The sequence below is a fragment of the Somniosus microcephalus genome, chromosome 3, assembly GCF_052327205.1.
Source record: "Somniosus microcephalus isolate GS21.2 chromosome 3, FLI_Smic_1.0, whole genome shotgun sequence".
NCBI classification, from domain to species: domain Eukaryota; kingdom Metazoa; phylum Chordata; class Chondrichthyes; order Squaliformes; family Somniosidae; genus Somniosus; species Somniosus microcephalus.
Genome location: NC_140989.1, coordinates 317,187,747 through 317,207,179, shown reverse-complemented (window position 1 = coordinate 317,207,179; position 19,433 = coordinate 317,187,747). Strand labels below are relative to the sequence as shown.

The window sequence follows — 19,433 nt, the reverse complement described above, 5'->3', positions numbered from 1 at the left end:
TCCTGGCCTTCGATGGAACCACCATCACCAAGTCTCTCACCATCAACATCTTGGGGGGGTCACCACTGACCAGAAGCTTAACTGGATCAGCTATATCAACACCATGGATACCAAAGCAGGCAGAGGCTGGGTACTCTGCAATGAGTGGCTCATATTCTGAGCGCTGAAAAACAATCCATCATCCACAAGTCTGAAGTCAGGAGAGTGAAGGAATACCCATCGCTCACCTGGGTGGGTGCAGCTGCAACATTCAAGAAGCTCACCGCCATCCAGGGCAGAGCTGGCCACTTAAGTGGCCCTCATCCCACGATTTAATATCCACCTCCTTCACCACTGGAAAACTCAAGCTGCAGTATGTACAATTTACCAGATACTCAATAAAGTTATTTAAACATCACACGCCCTGCAAACTACCACAGAGGACAACAGCAGCAGTTGTGGGAATACCATCACCTCTAAGCACACAGCATCCGATCCTTCGTCGTCACTGGGTCAGTAGCCCGGAATTCCCAATCTAATACCATCATGGGAGGGCTGCAGCAGTTCAAGGACGTGGCCCATCACCACCTAATCATGGCAACTAGCGACAGATAATAAACAAACAGTCTTGTCAGCATTCTTTATAAAAAATAACTAGATTATTTAAATTTGAAAGGCTAGGGAGAACGAGGGGGTCGTGCATATAAATTACACAAAGGGAGAATTAGGTCAGATGTCGGGCTGTTCTTTTTCCAGAGAATAGTAGACCTATGGAACAAGTTTCCGGCTTATGCGCCGAACGCTGATTCACTGTATACCTTCAAGAGGGAATTGGACTGGTTCCTGGCTCGGGCAAATATTGCATCACACAAGAGGTAGGTACCAATTAACGCAAGTCAGGGTCAATGTGGTCTCCTTGACTAGTTTCAAAGTGCCTAGAGGGATCACAGAGGAATTGTCCAGATTGTTTTCCCTAATTGGCCATGGCTATTTGAGCTGGTTTTCTGCCTCTCCCAGGAGACCACATGGATCCTAAGTGGTAGAGAATCTCCTGACCTGATGCATCAGGCATCACGACTATATGGGATAAGCTAGATGGACCAGCTGGTCTTTTCCTGTGTTCATTTTCCTATGTTCGCACAGCCAAGAACAAAATAAAAAAGTGCATTTCCAGCCTTCTTCACAACTTGTTTAACCCAGCATCAATTATATGTAATTACCAAGCTAGACAACAAGCCTAAAGTTCATAACTGAAGAGACATTGCCACTAAAAGTGGAGATACTTGAACAGTATCACAGCAAACATTTCTGAACAGCATTATTAAATTGATCTTCACGCCACTTAAGATAATACACCATTTGTCCACAGTGCATCATCAAAGATCTCTCTCTTAATTACATCCAATTAAAACCAGAAATGAAGTGAGACCAAGAACACTTCCTTGAGGAACTCTAGTTAGGAAGACAAACTTGCATTTACAACCTTGAGAAATTGGCATTTCCAGTTGAGTATTTCACCAGATAATCCATAAGAAGTCCATTTCTCAATCAGGTTATGATGTCGTAGCCTTCTAGTAGCTCCAGCAACATAAAGGTCCTCCAATCTCATGCTGAGTACCGAGAGAACTTCATTTCTGAACCATAAGAATGAGAAATACAAGGCAACCACTTTGCTCTGAAGCCAATTTGGCAATCAGATAGCAATTTCTTGATTAAGGTTTCCATAATTGGCAACAACTTGCATTTATCCAACACCTTTAATGTAGAAAAACAGCAAGGCAAAAAAAAATATGGATGCCACACCAAAATAGGAGATATTAGAAGGGATAAACAAAAGCTTAGCTAAAGAACTGTGTTTTAAGAAGGGTCTGAAAGAAGTATGGCCATTAAGCCTGAGGATGAGTTGGGGGACTGGAAGTCAATGTACATCGGTGAGGAAAATAGGTGATGGTACGTGGGGCTTGGCCCAGGATAGAATACAGGTAGCAGACTTTTGATGAGCTCCACTTTACGGAGGGGGCGAGGACCGAGGCTGGCCAGGAGCAACACTGCACTTTAATCATATGCTTAAAAAGGTGGACTGAAGATGACAAAACGGATTCATTCAGTGATTGCACAGAGTGGTAACTTACCATGATGCATCTTTTATCTAATAAATCTTCAGTTTATTTCTTGTGAAGGGCAGCATGGTTCTTTGCATTCAATTCCCAGTCCAAACTTTTCAATGCATGCTATGCTTAGACAATGCTTGCCTCAGAAGTAAAATAAAAGCTTGCACACGTGAACCATCCCCATCATCAAATCAGTGCTCAGGGCATGTGACCATTGTGCTCCAATCACTCTTATGAATAGTGATTACAGATGATATTGCATAATTCCTTGCCAACTGCATGATTACACTCCATTGGTCATTACTGCCCTTAGACAGGTCAATACCACAAAGTGTTGCCATGTTGTAAAGAATGCAGAGATCCCAGATACCACAGGAACACAGTTTAGGACTTGGAGAGAAATTAGAGTCAACGTTTCGGGTCGAAACCCTTTTTCAAAACTGGAAAGGAAATGAAATAGATCGAAAGGAGGGCTGGGGAGGGAACAAAAGAAGTGAATAGACATTAAGAGATATTCAAAATGAGACGAGATGGTGATAGGACTAGTAAAGAGACAAAAGACGGCTCAGATTAGGTGTGAAATGTACTGGCAGAATGAGAGACAGCTGCCATGTAAAAAAAAAAGGAGGGGGGGGGGGGAGGGGGAGGGAAAACCCAAAACAAAGGGGTGGGGAGAAAAGAAAAAAAAAGTAAAAATGTAATGGGGCCGAGGTTATGATCTGAAATTGTTGAGCTCGATATTGAGTCCGGAAGGCTGCAAAGTGCCTAATCGGAAGGCTTTTTAAAAAATTTATCTTTTCACTTTAACTCCATGGCCATGGGAACTACGCTGTCAACCTGAGGTGGGAGTTCAGTGGCCATTGCTTCAGCCAATTACTTCACAGCTTCAAATGTACAGTAAAAGCTCCCACCTGACAGATCGTCGCTTTCCTCAGCCACAAGTGGTTTCTCAGTCCATTTCTACAGATTCTGCAGGCTTTCCACTCTCCAATCATTGGAAGAACTCTCTCACCATTGACAATGTTTCTGTCATCTCTACTTCACCTGCCATCTATTCCATCAACATGGGTGCCCTTTTTACTGTCTCACCTTGGTCCTCAGAATCCGACCACAATCAGCCCCAACACCAGCAGCACCAACCTTCTCAAGCGCCTGATGCTGCACAGGACACAGGGCATCAGCCCAGAGCACATTGCTGCCCCGTGCGGCCAGATTTACTTCACTTGACGCTGTACACCCTGGCTGCCACATGATGCGTGGCAGGTTGGCACCACCCCACACCAACACCATAAAACATCCCTACAATGTCCAAGCCATTCCTTTCACATTCATCACCATTGCGGGGGGTACCGTTATGTCTCATCATTCATTGCAACTCACTAAGCCACTTCCAAAGGTGCACACAAATCTGTCCAAGAACACAGTGTTGAAAATAAAAGGTTTCAATGTTTGACAACACATTAACTGAAACTTTACATGAACATTGGATAAAACACCCAAGTGGCTACCATTGTGTGTTGTTAGTTGGTATGATTGCACTAGGATGAGGGCGAGTGTGAGGGGTGGCTAGTGAGATGGGGAAGTGATAATGTAGATAGAGAGGGATGGGTGGAGGTGCAAGGTAAGTTGGTGTAAGGATGTGTAGGGGTAGGGTAGGGAAGGCAGAGTGATGGGTGGAGGTGCAAGGTAAGTTGGTGTAAGGATGTGTAGGGGTAGGGTAGGGAAGGCAGAGTGATGGGTGGAGGTGCAAGGTAAGTTGGTGTAAGGATGTGTAGGGTAGGGAAGGCAGAGTGATGGGTGGAGGTGCAAGGTAAGTTGGTGTAAGGATGTGTAGGGGTAGGGTAGGGAAGGCAGAGTGATGGGTGGAGGTGCAAGGTAAGTTGGTGTAAGGATGTGTAGGGGTAGGGTAGGGAAGGCAGAGTGATGGGTGGAGGTGCAAGGTAAGTTGGTGTAAGGATGTGTAGGGGTAGGGAAGGCAAGGCAGAGTGATGGGTGGAGGTGCAAGGTAAGCTGGTGTGTAGGGGTAGGGTAGGGAAGGCAAAGTGATGGGGATGTGATGAGAGGCACAGCAGGATGAAGGTGAGCGTGGCCTTGTACTAATGTTTTAAAGATCATTGAAAGGTTTGTGGCACTGCACCAAGGTCCTCCTGACTACATCCCTGCTTGTGACCTCCTCTGCAATGTACAATCAGACTGTGTTGGTCTCTTGGGGCGGTCTCTTCCGCCTATTGGAAAGGAAGAGGACCTTCCTGCGTGCTGTCATGGGAGAACCTGGGTGCAGCCCTGCACCTCTGTGCAGTGATTGTCAGTGTTTGCAGCACTTCAATGCTGTAGAACACACAGCGCAAATGTTAATAGAAAGTTGGCCATGGTTCCTTTAAGGAAACTGGCTGATGATGCGTCATGAATGACATCACAAGACCCGCTTCCTCTAATTGGACCGGGAAACACGCTAGGAGGCTTAACAAGCCCCATCAACGTAAAATAATTTTCCAGAGCGGGATGGAGCCAGCAGTGGGGTCAGGACCCGCCACCGACGTTGCCGCCCTTGTCCCGAGGTAAGGAAAGTTTCGGCCAGACACTGCAGAGTCTGAAAGTGGGAGTTTTAAAAAAAAGTAAAGAATTAGCTATTATTTAGCACAACTGCAATGCTTTTTATACTTTTTTTTGTCTGTACAGTATTGAGAGTCTATTCAGTTTTAAACTTCGTTAAATGCGGCAACCAGAACTTGATATACTGATAGAAATAGTAGCTTCACAGCTTAAAATGGTCATTTGCAATCTACCAGTGGAAGTTTGACTTTTCCAGTGTTAGTACCACACATAAGAAAGACAGACTTGCATTCATGTACAGTAATGTCTTTCATGTCGCCCCAACGTGCTCTACAGCCAAGGAAGTACTTTTGAATGTAGTCACCATTGTAATGTGGTCACCATTGTAATGTGGTCACCATTGTAATGTGGTCACCATTGTAATGTGGTCACCATTGTAATGTGGTCACCATTGTAATGTGGTCACCATTGTAATGTGGGCTAAGTATCTCTCATTACTGAGGACTATCTACTCGCTCGCACCAAGGATCTTTCCCACAATTGAAACAAACATAGTACAGTATCCTACTATTCCCCATTACATACATGGCATAAAAGTAAATACAAAACAAATTTGAAATTGATTCAAACAAGACTTCTCCATCCATGAAAGCAACTGAACTCAAAGAAATGCTTCTTTACATTATGAGGTGATGACGTCGCAACAGATGTGACATCAGTGCATATTACGACATTGTAGAAAAACTAATTATGGAATGTGATAAGACACATGTCCAATTACCAATAATACTGAATTGCATCAAATTTCTTTAGAACATCAGGGGAAGAATTTCGCACAGGGCAAGCTGTGCTGGGGACACATGACTTATTACCTTAAATGAGCAAACTTTTGCAGATAATTGAGAGAAATATTCAGCGAGATGCAAATCCTTCTGGGTTATACACCCTTTAACTAATTAAAAAAAAAAAAAAATTAGATTGAGGTTTCCTAGAAGGGATTTAATCCAAACATTCCTTGCAAACTTCCCAAATATACAAAAAGTTTTAAAAACCATTTCAGACTTTTAAAGTCAAATTAATTTAAGTAACCCGTTTATCATCGTTATTATAGTGAACACTCTGATTAGGTCTAACTACAATATGTGGATATTTCCCCCTTCAAAATGGAAATCATCTCCTGCATAAATGTTACATAGTTCCCGTGTTATACAGGCGCAGAAATGTTTCCATGGTGTATCCTGTAGGTATTACTGAATCCACTAGGGTTATAAAGGTATCTCATGAGATTTTGCACGGTGCAGATTCTATAGGAGTATCCTTGAGTTTTTCCTTCCAGTATGAAGCAGGACATCATGAACATAATCAGCTGTGCAAGAGGAGAAAGTAGTAAGTGGAATAGGTTTTATTTTTGTTAAAAAGTTAAACCCTTCACACTGATTCTGAACAAAATACATTTTTATTCTGCAAGATAGATGAATAATATGAAGTTATGGCAACTTGACAAAAAAAAGGAAAAAAAAAAAAAAAAATCACAAAAATTCTGAAGACAGTAGCAGTTACTGTGTGGAGAGTGAAACACAGAGTCAATGCTTATAATGCAGAAAATCCCATACATGCTGTGACCAGTTATTGGTGTCACAAAAGACTCAGCTGCAGACTAGGAACAGAGTTTTGCACAACTGATACAACCTAGTGCAGTATACGGTTATCTGTAAAGTATAATATACCAGGACTGGGAGCAGATGCTACTCTATTAGTTGTAATGCACAATGTGACCTTTTCTTGTAAGCTACATAAGTTCATATTAAACTACACCATTTACAGACAGAACAAAGCTGAATTACACAGATACAACAGTCAACATACTTAAGTTACATGCTGGGTTTTTGTCTTTGAAAAGTGCATGAAAGTTCTGCATGAAATATTTCCTTTAAGAGAAAGAGCAAGAGAGAGGGGTGGCGAGGGAGCGAGGGGGGTGCGGCGGCGAGGGAGCGAGGAGGGGGGGCGGCGAGGGAGCGAGGGGGGGGGGCGGCGAGGGAGCGAGGGGGGGCGGCGAGGGAGCGAGGGGGGGCGGCGAGGGAGCGAGGGGGGGCGGCGAGGGAGCGAGGGGGGGCGGCGAGGGAGGGCGGCGAGGGAGGGCGGCGAGGGAGCGAGGGGGGCGGCGGGGAGCGAGGGGAGGCGGCGAGGCGGGGGGGGCGAGGCGGGGGGGGGGCGAGGCGGGGGGGGGGGGCCCAGGCGGGTGGGGGCCAGGCCGGGGGGGGTGGCGCGAGGCGGGGGCCAGGCGGGTGGGGGCCAGGCGAGGCGGGGGCGGTGAGAGAGCGAGAGCGGGGCGGCGAGAAAGCGAGAGCAAGAGACAAAGAGAGAGCGAGAGACAAAGAGAGAGCAAGAGAACAAGAGACAAAGAACAAGAAAGAGCGAGAGAGTGAGTCAGAGACAAAGATCGAGAGAAAGAAGTGAGAATGCACAAAAATGTCTTTTGACCCCACTGCCTGGAACAAATCGTGTAAAGCCTTCTGTCCTGCAGAGAACCAAAACAATCCAATTTATAATAAAAAATTAAAATGATCAAAGAATATAATCATTCAAATAAAACAAGTATTATCAGGATAGAACTTTTAAAGTGTTTGTAAAATGAACTTGAAAACACACTTTGCTGCACCTAGCTTTTCTTAAAACAAAAATGTGCAAATACAATACTGACTAAAAGGCATAAAAAAATAATCTCGGAACACTTTAAGTTAACAATTGGTGACTATGCCATTGGTACCACTGTATTGCTCCAAAATAAGGAGTTTCTACTAAGGCTGGGAATTCTTTGTCGTCAACTTATTATAAATAAATGTGTTTTCTCCACAAGAGTAGGAAACACAAATACTACAAAAAAAAGTTACCAGAGGATGATGATGCAGTAAAATATCCAAATGTACTTCCTCCCCCTCCCCCACCACCACCCCAAAACAAGTCTGGAATCTGGGTTCAAAGTCCAACAGCACAAAGTGCAACTGACTTAAATTTGAACAGTCTCAATCCAATAGACATGAATGTTGAGCTCAACACTACTTTCAAATTCAAGGCTGAATTAGCAACTTGGAAAGACTGCAGTGAATTGAAGTCAAAGACACTTCCAATGTTGGGATTTAGGAATACCATCATGTGGTAGTGTAGGGCTTTGCATTTCTAACCGATTTGGGAGGGCTTGATGTGGTCACTATGCAAGCGGGGGAAATATAGCTGCTAATCACAAATAATATTGAAAATGCAAAGAATCTAAGATTGTTGCGTACTGTAGATATCAGTATCAACACTTTCCTTACTTATTAGTAAAGGATAATTTACTGACTCTTCACCTTATGTCTCTAGGTGTCCTCATTTTGGCAGCCCTGCATTATGCTTTGAATTCTATACACAACCGCCTGTTTTACACACCACAAACAAGCAATCTTGGGGGAGGGGGGAAAATAGTCATACATGGTATTGAAAAACACAACAACTACTAGTCATGTAGGTTTGCTTATTCCACTTTCCTTTTTTTTTTAAAGTAAGTTTTTGCGCTTATCAAGAGGACCGGTATCAATATTGAGAATGAAGACCGTTTCCCATTGTTGTCACCCTCTGTCAGCATCAAGCAGTCCAAAGTCAGGTATAACAGGCCAGATGCAGAGTAAAGCTCCTTTTGCTTTGCCTCAACAATGTTCCTTTACGGTCAATCTCCTGCGTTATCAGTCTGAAATTTTAATTTATTGCATTTCCAATACCAAAATCATCTTACAAAAGCAAAATACTGCAGATGCAGGAAATCTGAAATAAACACAGAAAATGCTAGAAATACTCAGGTCAGGCAGCATCTGCGAAGAGAGAAACAGAGTTAACGTTTCAGGTCAATGAAGGTCAGCGACCTGAAACGTTAACTCTGTTTCTCTCCCCACAGATGCTGCCCGACCTGCTGAGTATTTCCAGCATTTTCTGTTTTCATACCAAAATCATCTTTATGGTCCAAGTCAAGTTACTAATTAACCTAGTGCCAATTAACAGGAAATTTTGCATTGTAGTCCTCTGTCCTTTAGGTACTCGGCATCAACCAACAAAACTCATTTGACTTAGGACTTTTGCAGACAACAGAGGGGCAGTGCTTATTCGAACAGTTTGCACCGGATTCAAACCAAGATCCCAGAAGTGAAAGGGTGAAATATTGCTACATAACCTACTGCTTTTAATTAAAGATTTATTTTATGCTCAGCGCTAGTTCTGGGAAATACACGAGAGAAGCCCAATCTGTGGACGAAGGGGCCTGGTCTTTAGACCATAACCCTACAAACCAAAACAAAACAATGGCACAAATTGAAGAATTTCCCCTGTCGAGTCTGGAAAAGCAAAACTCCCAAGGCAATTTCAATCGCATGCAGGTTTTTATTTAATGCATTTTGTTGTTAAGAAATTGAATGCACTTCATAAACCACGTGTTCTGCAGCAATGAATCTCCTTTACTGAAGGATGCTGGATGTTGCCAGTAGAAAAGAGGATTTGAAAGGAAGGGTTTGATATTACTTCGTACAGCTCCACTCCCATTCCTAGTGATTATTACAGGAGCAATTTCATCAAGCTAGAACTTTAATCCCAATCAGGACCGATTCACTAGGATATTACAGTTTAAGAATTTTCATTACAAGCTTTGTTTATAAATAGATTCAAGATGTCTTGTAACAGATTCTCCCTACACCAAGTTGTCAGGTGAGAGATTTCTTTTTGCTCAAAGGAAACATCAGAATGCAATCTGGAATGAGATGCAGTGGTTACAAGCATCCCACTTCACATTCCCTCCTTCTCTTCACATTCCCTCCTTCTCCTCCCCAACAGCCAGAAATTAGAGCTGCAAAGTCATGGAAGAGGAAGGTCTGTCCTTCCACTGAAAACAGGATGCACGGAGCAGTCAGATCGTGCAGCTGGGAGGGGGGGGGGGGGGGGCAAGGGAAGTGAGAAAAGGATAGGTGGCAAAAACCAAAATCACAAACCCCAAAAATATAGATCAAGAGGTATGACATATTTAAGCCCTTAGATTAAGATAGTTTCAAATTTTGTTTAATTGATGGCTATGTAAGCACATGAAAATTTACTTAAATAATAAGTTGACATATTGATCTGAAAAAAATCAGAGATTAAAAGTATTGTAGATTGAAACGCAATTCAGCCCTTTCTAATTTATCCCAATTGAACTGTACACAAATTGTATGTCCGTGTACAGACCAGTCTGCAACCAATTTTATTACCATCTTACTAAACAAAATCCGTCAAATGGCATTTTTAAACTCTCAGGATCTTTGCCCTCGTCCCCCACCCCAATTGGAAAATCTCCCACTTTCCTCATTATATTTTCATTTTCAGTCTTCCTGCCTTTCTTTAGCTGCAAGGGCAGGACGGTCTGGAGAATTATGTCAGCATCAACAGACACCAAGTGCAGTTAATGAGGGGCAGGATCATTCTTCCTTTTGACTTCATTTCTTCCCCCCCCCCCACAAGCATCCAATGGGAGTGCTCCACCACCATGAGATCTTAGTAATGCAGCCATGGAATGCCAGCTGTGGCTGATCTACACCATGGGAACATAACACTCACTGGTAGACTTGGTATGGGTTGTATTTTTTTCCAATTAACATTTATAACCACACAAAGGACGATTATATCCTAATATACTTGTAGGTTTGGGGGGGGGGGGGGGCGCGAGGGGTGAAGGAAAGAAAAGAAAAAAAAACACAAGATGGCATCCACGGCATCGCTACAAAGAATCAATATTCCTTCAACTTCCCAAATAGGGCTTATTTTGCAGTTTGATCTTTATCATTTCTTAAAAATTTGACCAAATTACCCAGCCTTAGTATTAAAAAAAAACCACAAGGCTCTCTCTCAGAAAAGGGTAAAGTATAACGTACCCATTTAAAAAAGGCCAACTTCTGAGTATTAGCAGAAACACTTCTTAAAATTCTCAGAATGCTCCGCAGTGCTTCCAATATTTGCATTTGAATTTGAATCCTTTTCAGAAGTACCTAACCGCGTTCCCCCCCCCCCCCAGTGAATGCAGGAAACATACAATATTCAATTCCATTCCAGGGTCTGATTCGCTTTACCAGTACAAAAAACATTCAACAACAGAAATAGGATTGCTCAAGTACCAAGAAAAGAGCTTTTAGTGAGTGGGCCACAGTTACAGCCGCACCATTGATACATGCTGGATAAGCACCAACACCAGTTTGGGCACAGTGAAGAATTAAAAAGCTGTTTCCATTTTGGCCATGGTCTACAGTTGAGCAGAGACCCTCACAAAACAAAATGGCAATGTTTCATTTAACTCCAGCTGCCCTCAAGACCAAGCGATGCCCTTGCTTTTGCCAAGTTCACTGTTAATATATATTGATATATATATAGTGCATCAGGTGTCTGCGATAATATTAAAACCGCTACATACTTTAAAAATCAATCGCATCTGGATGGCTAGAAAAAAAAAATCCTAACTATCAACATGTTCTGTAAATCCCTAATTGTCTGGAAACAGAATTAGAAGTGCACAGAACACACCCTGGCCCTCTCAAAATGTTGGGCCTAATTTTCACATGAATTACATTTTTCATAGAGAGACCATTACTTTTTATATGTATAGAACAAAAAACCAACATAAAATTCAGCATTTACATTGGTGCATAAATGGAGCAATGGCTTGGGGGGGGGGGGGGGGGGGTGGGTGGTGGGAGAAGGGAGGAAAAGAAAAGGGAGAGGGTGGAGTGGGCCATGTTCTGGTCTACTAGAGAAAACAGAAGTAACTGGTGCTAGGCCTTGTAGAGTTTTGGCAGGAGAGAGAAAAAAAAGACAAAGATCACACTTTGTATGCTTGTAAAAATATTATGACCTCTAAACATTCCAGATCTGAAAAAAGGTATTTAAAACTAAATCAGATTCAAGAAAGTGAGACTAGTACTGCAGAAAATTAGCTGCCATCTTTTTATTTATTTATTTATTTTTAAAAAAAGGTCTGTAAAATGTTCTTTTATTTGAATTGCACATATCCAAACAAAATGCCCAGTGCATCATGGGACCCTTGTTTCCTGGACGAACCATATTCTCAAAACATGACATACCAGGGAGCGTGCTCAGTGGATTTAGAAAGTAGTCTCTTACAGCATTTAAAATTAAACTGTTCACAGAACCTTCAAAGACCTCGCCCCAACTCCTCAAAAATACTGGAGTATAATACAAGTCATATTGAATAGATTTGATTCTAAAAATATGAAATGCAGACCAATTGGGCCCGTGTTTTCCACTGAGATAGGAATAGGTACCACCCACCAATTCATCCCCCACTTCCCCATACCCCCTTTAAGCTACAGGATCTTTCTTTGCCATCCAGAAGCATTGCAAATTGCACTTTCCTTTCTACGAGCAATGAAACAAAAGTATTTTGTTTGTTTCCCCCCACCCCCGCCCCCTCCAAAGTCAAATTCTAAGCACCTTTAAAGTACTTGCCTCCTTATGGCTAAATTTTGAAGCTCACCTTCTGGGTTAGGTATGACCGGTCAAAGTAAAATTGCAAAATTTCAGGGTTATGTTAATAACATTATGCATTAGTGTTTTTATTTTTTAAAAAACACTTTAAAATTTTGGTGTAAATATGTGCGGCTGCAGACATCTGACTGAACATTAAGTGCTAAAACCAACATCAAAAGATGCCCTGGTCTTTTCATTTTGGTTATTTTTTTTTGTGAAGAGCTCTAGAGTCACAGAAGCCGTAAAATGTTCTTTATTTGTATTTCTTTTTTTACTTGTACTCCAGTACATTAAAAAGCGACCCTTTGTGCAATGTTTTTTTCAAATTTTGCCAGTTTTAAATTTTTTTTGTTTTTTTTTTGTCAGAAGCTCTCCTGAATGCCTTTGGTCTTCTTCCACACCGAGCTCAGTGTCCTCCAACGAGTGAAAGAAATCAGATAATCTGGTCGAGTCTAGTTCAAGAACAATATGTCGACTAAACTAAAAATGCAAAGAAGTCTTCTTCGTACACTGGGTGCTCTTGTCAGAGTTGCGCTAGATGTTGTAGAGATCTGAAGTTAAGACTAACAGAGTTCTCACTGGTTGTTCCATGAAAAAGAACATCTGAAAGTTGGAGATTTTTAAACTCTCAAGATGAATAGCCCAGAGCCATCAGCACCAGACTGTTTGGACTAAAGTTTCAGCTCCACACGAATGACACCAAAACAAAAACCAAAAGAAAAAAAAGAGATACATTTCCAGTTTTTTTTGTGTTTCTCTCTGACTGAAATAAAAGCAAAAAAACAGAAAGTCACAGTTGGAGTTTAGGTAGCACCAGGTCACCTGAACTCTCGAGTACGCCACTGTCCTGATTCACATTCTGTACTCACTGTGCAAAAGCAGCCAAGTACAATGCCCTCAGTGTTCTGTAATCTGTCACGGCCGACTCTTAAACATTCATCTGCGCAGAGAGGGCATCTGGCTGTAGACGGGGTAGGCCAGTCTGACATTCAGAGAGTCATTGTGCTGGACCAGTGAAGTTTGGTGGTAATGCAGCACCAGGTCTTTAAGCGTGCTATACAAGTTGTACGGTTCGGCAAATCCATAACCCCTTGGCGTGCTGTAAATCATGCAGTGCTTCACTTCTCCATCAGCGCTGCAAGGGGAGATGCAAGAAGTTGTTAGCATGAGATAAAATCCTATGACGGCATATATTAGGCAAGCAGCTTGTTCCATTGATTTAAGGACAAAGAGTTTACTTCAAGCCAGTTAGAGTGGTTAAAATGCAACATTTCAGGCTTTTTTGGAAATGTGTAACAGTAGAAATAAAAGTAAATTTAGTTACTAGATATCTCAAATATTGCAATTAGCTAAACACTCTGAATCCTGTAATCACTGTAGAAGGAAACTCCCTGGTACAGAAATCTATCTTTATGCTTCTACATTTGTCGACTTCCCCCCAGCTTTATAAGATCCATTCCCATGGCTGACAGGTGATTTATTCAGAAGGCCGACACTGCTCCATAACTAGGAGATGCCCAGTGCGGCGGGGGGGGGGTGGGGGGGGAGGACAATTTACACCCCGACTTTCTCTCTTGCTCACCAACTACTTCTTCCCAATTCCTTTCCCACCCAAGATCAGACACTCATAGCACCATGAATCAGGGTCCCACTTAGCTGAAAATATGAAGTTAATTTAAAATTGTGGCCTCATCAGCTTGCATATATACTCTCTAATAATTCTGTGTCGAACTTGTGAGGAACCAGAACAAAAAGTCACTTGCTGATTCCCACCCAAGTATTTAAAAACTTGGATCATACCCCTTTCTTACTTTGAATAAGACTAGATTTAGCTTCCTTAGTGTGTCTTTATAGATCAAGCGATCGATAACTTGGAATCATTTTTGTTGTCTGATTCAGTGCCACAAACAAGTACAGCGACCACCAATACCGCACAAACAATTACGAGTGAGTGGTCTCACTTATAGTGTTACTTATAAACATAGTCTTGCTTCCCTTGCAACTGCTTCCAAATATTGACACTTCTTTTGGTCAATTTTTACACCAAGATGTTTCTCTCGACTTAAATGGTTTAGAAAAATGGGACTTTTAATTGTACAAAGTATATAGAGATCCCAAACAAAATGTAGTATTTCTTAGGAAACTAATACTTGCATCATGATTTGACTGTACTTGAATATTTAGCAAAGCTGACTGCAATTTAAATCCAGCTGTTTTCCACCACTATGTCTCCTTCATGTGGTAGCTTATTTTGGACAGCCTCTGAATTAAGAAAAAATCTCCCATATAAGCTTATGCCCATTTGTTATGTTGGCAACTATAAATAGAAGTTTATCCATGCAGCTGGTCAAAGTGCCACCAAGGTCTCTACTCCCAGAAGAAAGACTGCTTTAATTCTTTGAGGCGGTGAGAATTTGGATTTTTACTGTAGTTTATTGTGAATGCAGCAGAAAGGCATTCTTTTTCAACACAATCATCCCTTCTGAAGCATATCGAACTGTTCAGTCTGTCCCACAGAGTACTGGTCATGTGCCAGGCCTTGTAGACAAAGAGCCTTCAATGTATCCCTTGGTACCAGCTCTGAAATGCTAGCTTCCCATAGGATGAGCCCTGCCCTAGGTCTGGCCCCAAGCTGTGGAAATTGGATGAGTGAAAATAAAATTAGAAAAATGTCTGGCATAGGGAAAAGGGACTTCTAGGAACAATAGGGAATGGGAAATCACAGTAGTACGTCTACAATATTTTAAAGACGCCCATCTTGCACACAAGCTTTAGAGACAACACATCTCACCTAGAAAAGAAAAATGCTACTGATAGGATCTGACTCCAGTCTATTCCCTCATGTCCTTTGACGAATGCTCATATCCCATCTTGCCTCAACGGACAGCTCATACCCTGTTTTGTGGTATCTCCTCCCCACCACCAGCACCACCACCCCAACTAATAAGTTTATTTGGATCTCATTCTGCGTTCTACCCACTGACCAATCCGGTTGTCAGTGACAACGCCGCTCCCCCTCCTCAGCCGACAGCTTATACCCAATCCTGCGCTGTGTTGCCTCACTTACTTCTTCCTCTAATGCCTCTCCATCAGCTACACTAGCCAGCTGAAAGTGACAATAAATCAGGGTAATGTAGGAAGATTATTGGCATGGGAATGGAGAGGAAAGGGGAATCAAAAGGACTCCAATAAGGATGAGATACCAAAGGAAGTGCTTCAATATTAAGACTGACCACAACTGCATCTGCAGCAATGTGAAATTTTGCAACATATTTTCAATTCATTTTTAAAATTTACATTGTATATGACCAATGGCGTAAGTTCCTAATAAATTCCTACATAAAACTTCCTTCAAACAGCAGCAGTGCCATGTATACAATTTTTAATTAAGGCTAATGATAGAAAAAAGTGACCCAACATGACGACATCACCAATGGGATTTTCTTGATTTACAAATATGCCTCCTTTAAAAAAAAAACACGTTACTTACACCACAGAGCAGGCATAGCAGCCCTTTTTACTGCTTTCCCTGATTAGGAAGGCACCATCTGATTTTCCTCTAAGTAAATCTTCAGCTTGTGTTCGATTAATAGCTCCCACAAACCAGGTCTTCTCATCGTAGTGAGGAAGGTTTTCATCTTCTTCAGTCATGAAATATGTGCTGAGGTGAAATTGTTTATAACAAGAATTACTCTATTGAGCCGTGCACAGTGCTAACTACCCCCAATATTTGTTACTTTGTTCCAGGATTCCAATTCTACGATTAACCCATTAATTATACTAAACGGAGATAGCAATGTTGTAGCTCTGATGTTTATGTCAGTTACTTTAATGTCTAAAAGCTAAACCTTTTAAAAAAGATAACATATCCAATTCATAGAAGTAGTTTATACAAGGTTATTGCAAGCAGTATCAAGTACCCCCTTCTGCTTTATAGCACCAATCAACTTGGTATAATGGTACACATATCAAGAATAGAGCCTGGCTGTCCTCAAAACTGAGTAAAAGCCAATATAAACCAGGGAAAGCTGATTATGAGGCCTACATTTGGCTCAATCACTGGGAAACTGAAGGGGTGAAAGTGTATCTGTCTACTTGCCCTCAATGCTGAATCTGACTATGGGCCTGTCCATTCAAATCAATTAAGTTGACATTCCCGTTAAGTACTACGGAAGGGGCCTAATCTATCTAAATTGGACACTGTCAATAACTGCATAATTGACATTCTGCCATTAGATATCACTAACACACTCAGTAAAAGCGCTTTACTATGTTCTGTAAATGTGACCTGTAGAAGCTGCACCAATTCTTTGAACCCATTTTTGGGAGCTTCGATTAGGCACTTTACAGCCTTCTGGACTCAACATAGAATTCAACAATTTCACACCATAACCTCTGCCCCTATCTTTTTTTTCCACATTTATTTATTTTTCTCTCACATGGCAGCTGTCTTTCATTCTGCCATTGCCATTTACACTTCATCTAGAGCCATCTTTTGTTTCTTAACTTGTCCCATTACCATCTCCTTTTGCCTTGCACCAGCTCTTAATGTCTCTTAATCTCTCCTGCCTTCCATCCTGTCAGACCTTCCTTTTTGTTCTTTCCTCCCCACCCCCCTTTCCCTGCCCTTGCTTAAAAACCTGTTCCATCTCCAGCTTTTTCCAGTTTTGACAAAGGGTCATCGACCTGAAACGTTAACTCTGTTTCTCTCTCTACAGATGCTGCCTGACCGGCTGAGTATTTCCAGCATTTCCTGTTTTTATTTCAGATTTCCAGCGTCCACAGTATTTTGCTTTTGTATAAGAACATAAGAAATAGGAGCAGGATTAGGTCATTTGGCCCCTCGAGCCTGCTCTGCCATTCAATAAGACCATGGCTGATCTTCTACCTCAACTCCACTTTCCTGCATTATCCCCATATCCCTTGATATTCAAAAATCTATCAACCTTTGACTTGAATATACTCAACAACTGAGCCTCCACAGTTCTCTGGGGTAGAGAATTACAAAGGTTCACAACCCTCAGTGAAGAAATTTCTCCTCATCTCAGTCCTAAATGGCCGACCCCTTATTCTGAGACTGTGACCCCTGGTTCTAGACTCCCCAGCCAGGGGAAACATCCTCGCTACAAACATCTACCCTGTCAAACCCTGTAAGAATTTTGTATGTTTCAATGAGATCACCTCTCATTCTTCTAAACTCTAGAGAATATAGGCTGAGTCTACTCAATCTCTCCTCATAGGACAATCCCCCCCCCCATCCCAGGAACCAGTCTGGTGAACCTTCGTTGCACTCCCTCTATGGCAAGTAATATCCTTCCTTAGGTAAGGAGCCCAAAACTGTACACAATACTCCAGGTGGGGTCTCACCAGGGCCCTATATAATTGCAGTAAGATGTCTTTAGTCTTATGCTCAAATCCTCTTGTAATAAAGGCCAACATACCATTTGCTTTCCTAATTGCTTGCTGTACCTGTATGTTAACTCAAGTGATTCGTGTACAAGGACACCCAGGTCCCTCTGAACACCAACATTTCACAATCTCTCACCATTTAAAAAATACTCTGCTTTTCTATTTTTCCTACCAAAGTGGATAACTCCACATTATATTCCATTTGTCATGTTCTTGCCCACTCACTTAGCTTGACTATATCCCCTTGAAGCCTCTTTGCACCCTCCTCACAACTTACATTCCCATCCAGTTTTGTATCATCAGCAAACTTGGATATATTACATTTGGTCCCCTCATCCAAATCATTGATGTAGATTGTGAATAGCTGAGGCCCAAGCACTGACCCCACTAGTTACAGCCTGCCAACCCGAAAATGACCCGTTTATTCCTACTCTCTGTTTTCTGTCCGTTAACCAATCCTCAATCCATGCTAGTATATTACCCCAATCCCACTAATAACCTCTTGTGTGGCACCTTATCGAATGCCTTCTGAAAATCCAAATACACCACATCCACTGGTTCCCCCTTATCTATTCTGCTAGTTACAACCTGAAAAAACTAACATTCGTCAAAGACGATTTCCCTTTCATAAATCTGTGTTGACTCTGCCCAATCATATTATTTTCTAAGTGCCCTGTTACCACGTCCTTAATAGATTCTAGCACTTTCGCTACTACTAATGTCAGGCTAACTAGTCTGCAGTTCCCCGTTTTCTCTCTCTCTGTCCTTTCTTAAATAGTGGGGTTACATTTGAGACAATTCTAACTCACTCATCTGCATTTTCATTTTTGATTCCAAGCCAGTCATTTATTCGCTTTTGACGCACTCCTTTGTGATTGAGCCATCTGCAAGATGAAGAGAAGGAAACTATCACAAAGTTTTAATCATTTTGTTATACTGTCAACTTTCAGCATGTTTTGCCCCTCAGGGAGAAAAGTAAATCCAACATCATTTATCTGTTTCTACTTACACAAGGTACTGATCCCTGATCTTTCGCAGTTGAATTAGGTCAGGCTTGATGCTGTTCATTTTCTTGTCAATCTCTCGGTTATCAGATGCTTGTTTCTTCAGATCTTGTTCCAGGCGCATCTTGCTGTCATGGATCTCTCCAAGACGAGACTTGAGTTTTTCATAGTTCATCATTATCCTACCACACAAAAAAAGGTTTGTTTGAATTATTGGGAACTAATGCATATTAGGATGCAATGTAGATGGCACAAACAGTTTACATTTACACATTTTCAGTCAAAATGCACAAGTTACATTATTATTTGCCCTTTTTCGCCTTCCTATATTCATAGCGGATCACCTTTATTGTACCTTCTAACCGGAAGTGCAGGCAATCAGACTTTCCCCTTTACCAAAGGTACCTTTGCATACCAGTAATAATCTGATCAGCCAGCAGGTTTACAGAGGTATGCTTTATGAAAATTAAATCATCCCATTTATCCAAGTCTCCATTAAGCAAAACCCATCAATATAGAGAAAATTCTTGTTATGAGGCAATAAGCCATAACCATATTCTGATTATAATCAAAATATGCAGATGACACTAAATTGGGGGTATAGTTAATACTGAGGAAGACTGCGACACGACATTAACAGACCTGCAGAATGGGCGTGTCAATGACAAATTAATTTTAATATAAGTGTGAGGTGATGCATTTTGGTAGGAGGAAGTTACTTAATCCTTGGAAAAAGAGTCTAAATGGGGTAGAGTAGTAAATGGATCCAGGGGTACAGATTTAAAAAAAAAATCAATTAAAAGTAGCAACACAGGTTAGGAAAACCATTTAAAAAAAAGTGCAAACA

General features: G+C 41.7%; 1 protein-coding gene across 6 annotated transcripts in view; it reads right to left on the bottom strand.

Moving 5' to 3' along the window:
* Positions 1 to 10,338: 10,338 nt before the first annotated feature.
* Positions 10,339 to 19,433, bottom strand: part of pik3r3b (phosphoinositide-3-kinase, regulatory subunit 3b (gamma)) — a 735,099-nt gene continuing 726,004 nt past the window's right edge. For all 6 annotated transcript variants that reach the window (XM_085983009.1, XM_085983010.1, XM_085983011.1 and 3 more), the window contains 4 exons: positions 18,592 to 18,768; positions 18,392 to 18,466; positions 15,664 to 15,834; positions 10,339 to 13,308 (listed from right to left, as the gene is read on the bottom strand). In XM_085983009.1, the coding sequence (XP_085839135.1) occupies positions 13,110 to 13,308; positions 15,664 to 15,834; positions 18,392 to 18,466; positions 18,592 to 18,768 (622 nt within the window). In that variant the 3' untranslated portion in view covers positions 10,339 to 13,109. The remainder of the gene's footprint in view (positions 13,309 to 15,663; positions 15,835 to 18,391; positions 18,467 to 18,591; positions 18,769 to 19,433) is intronic.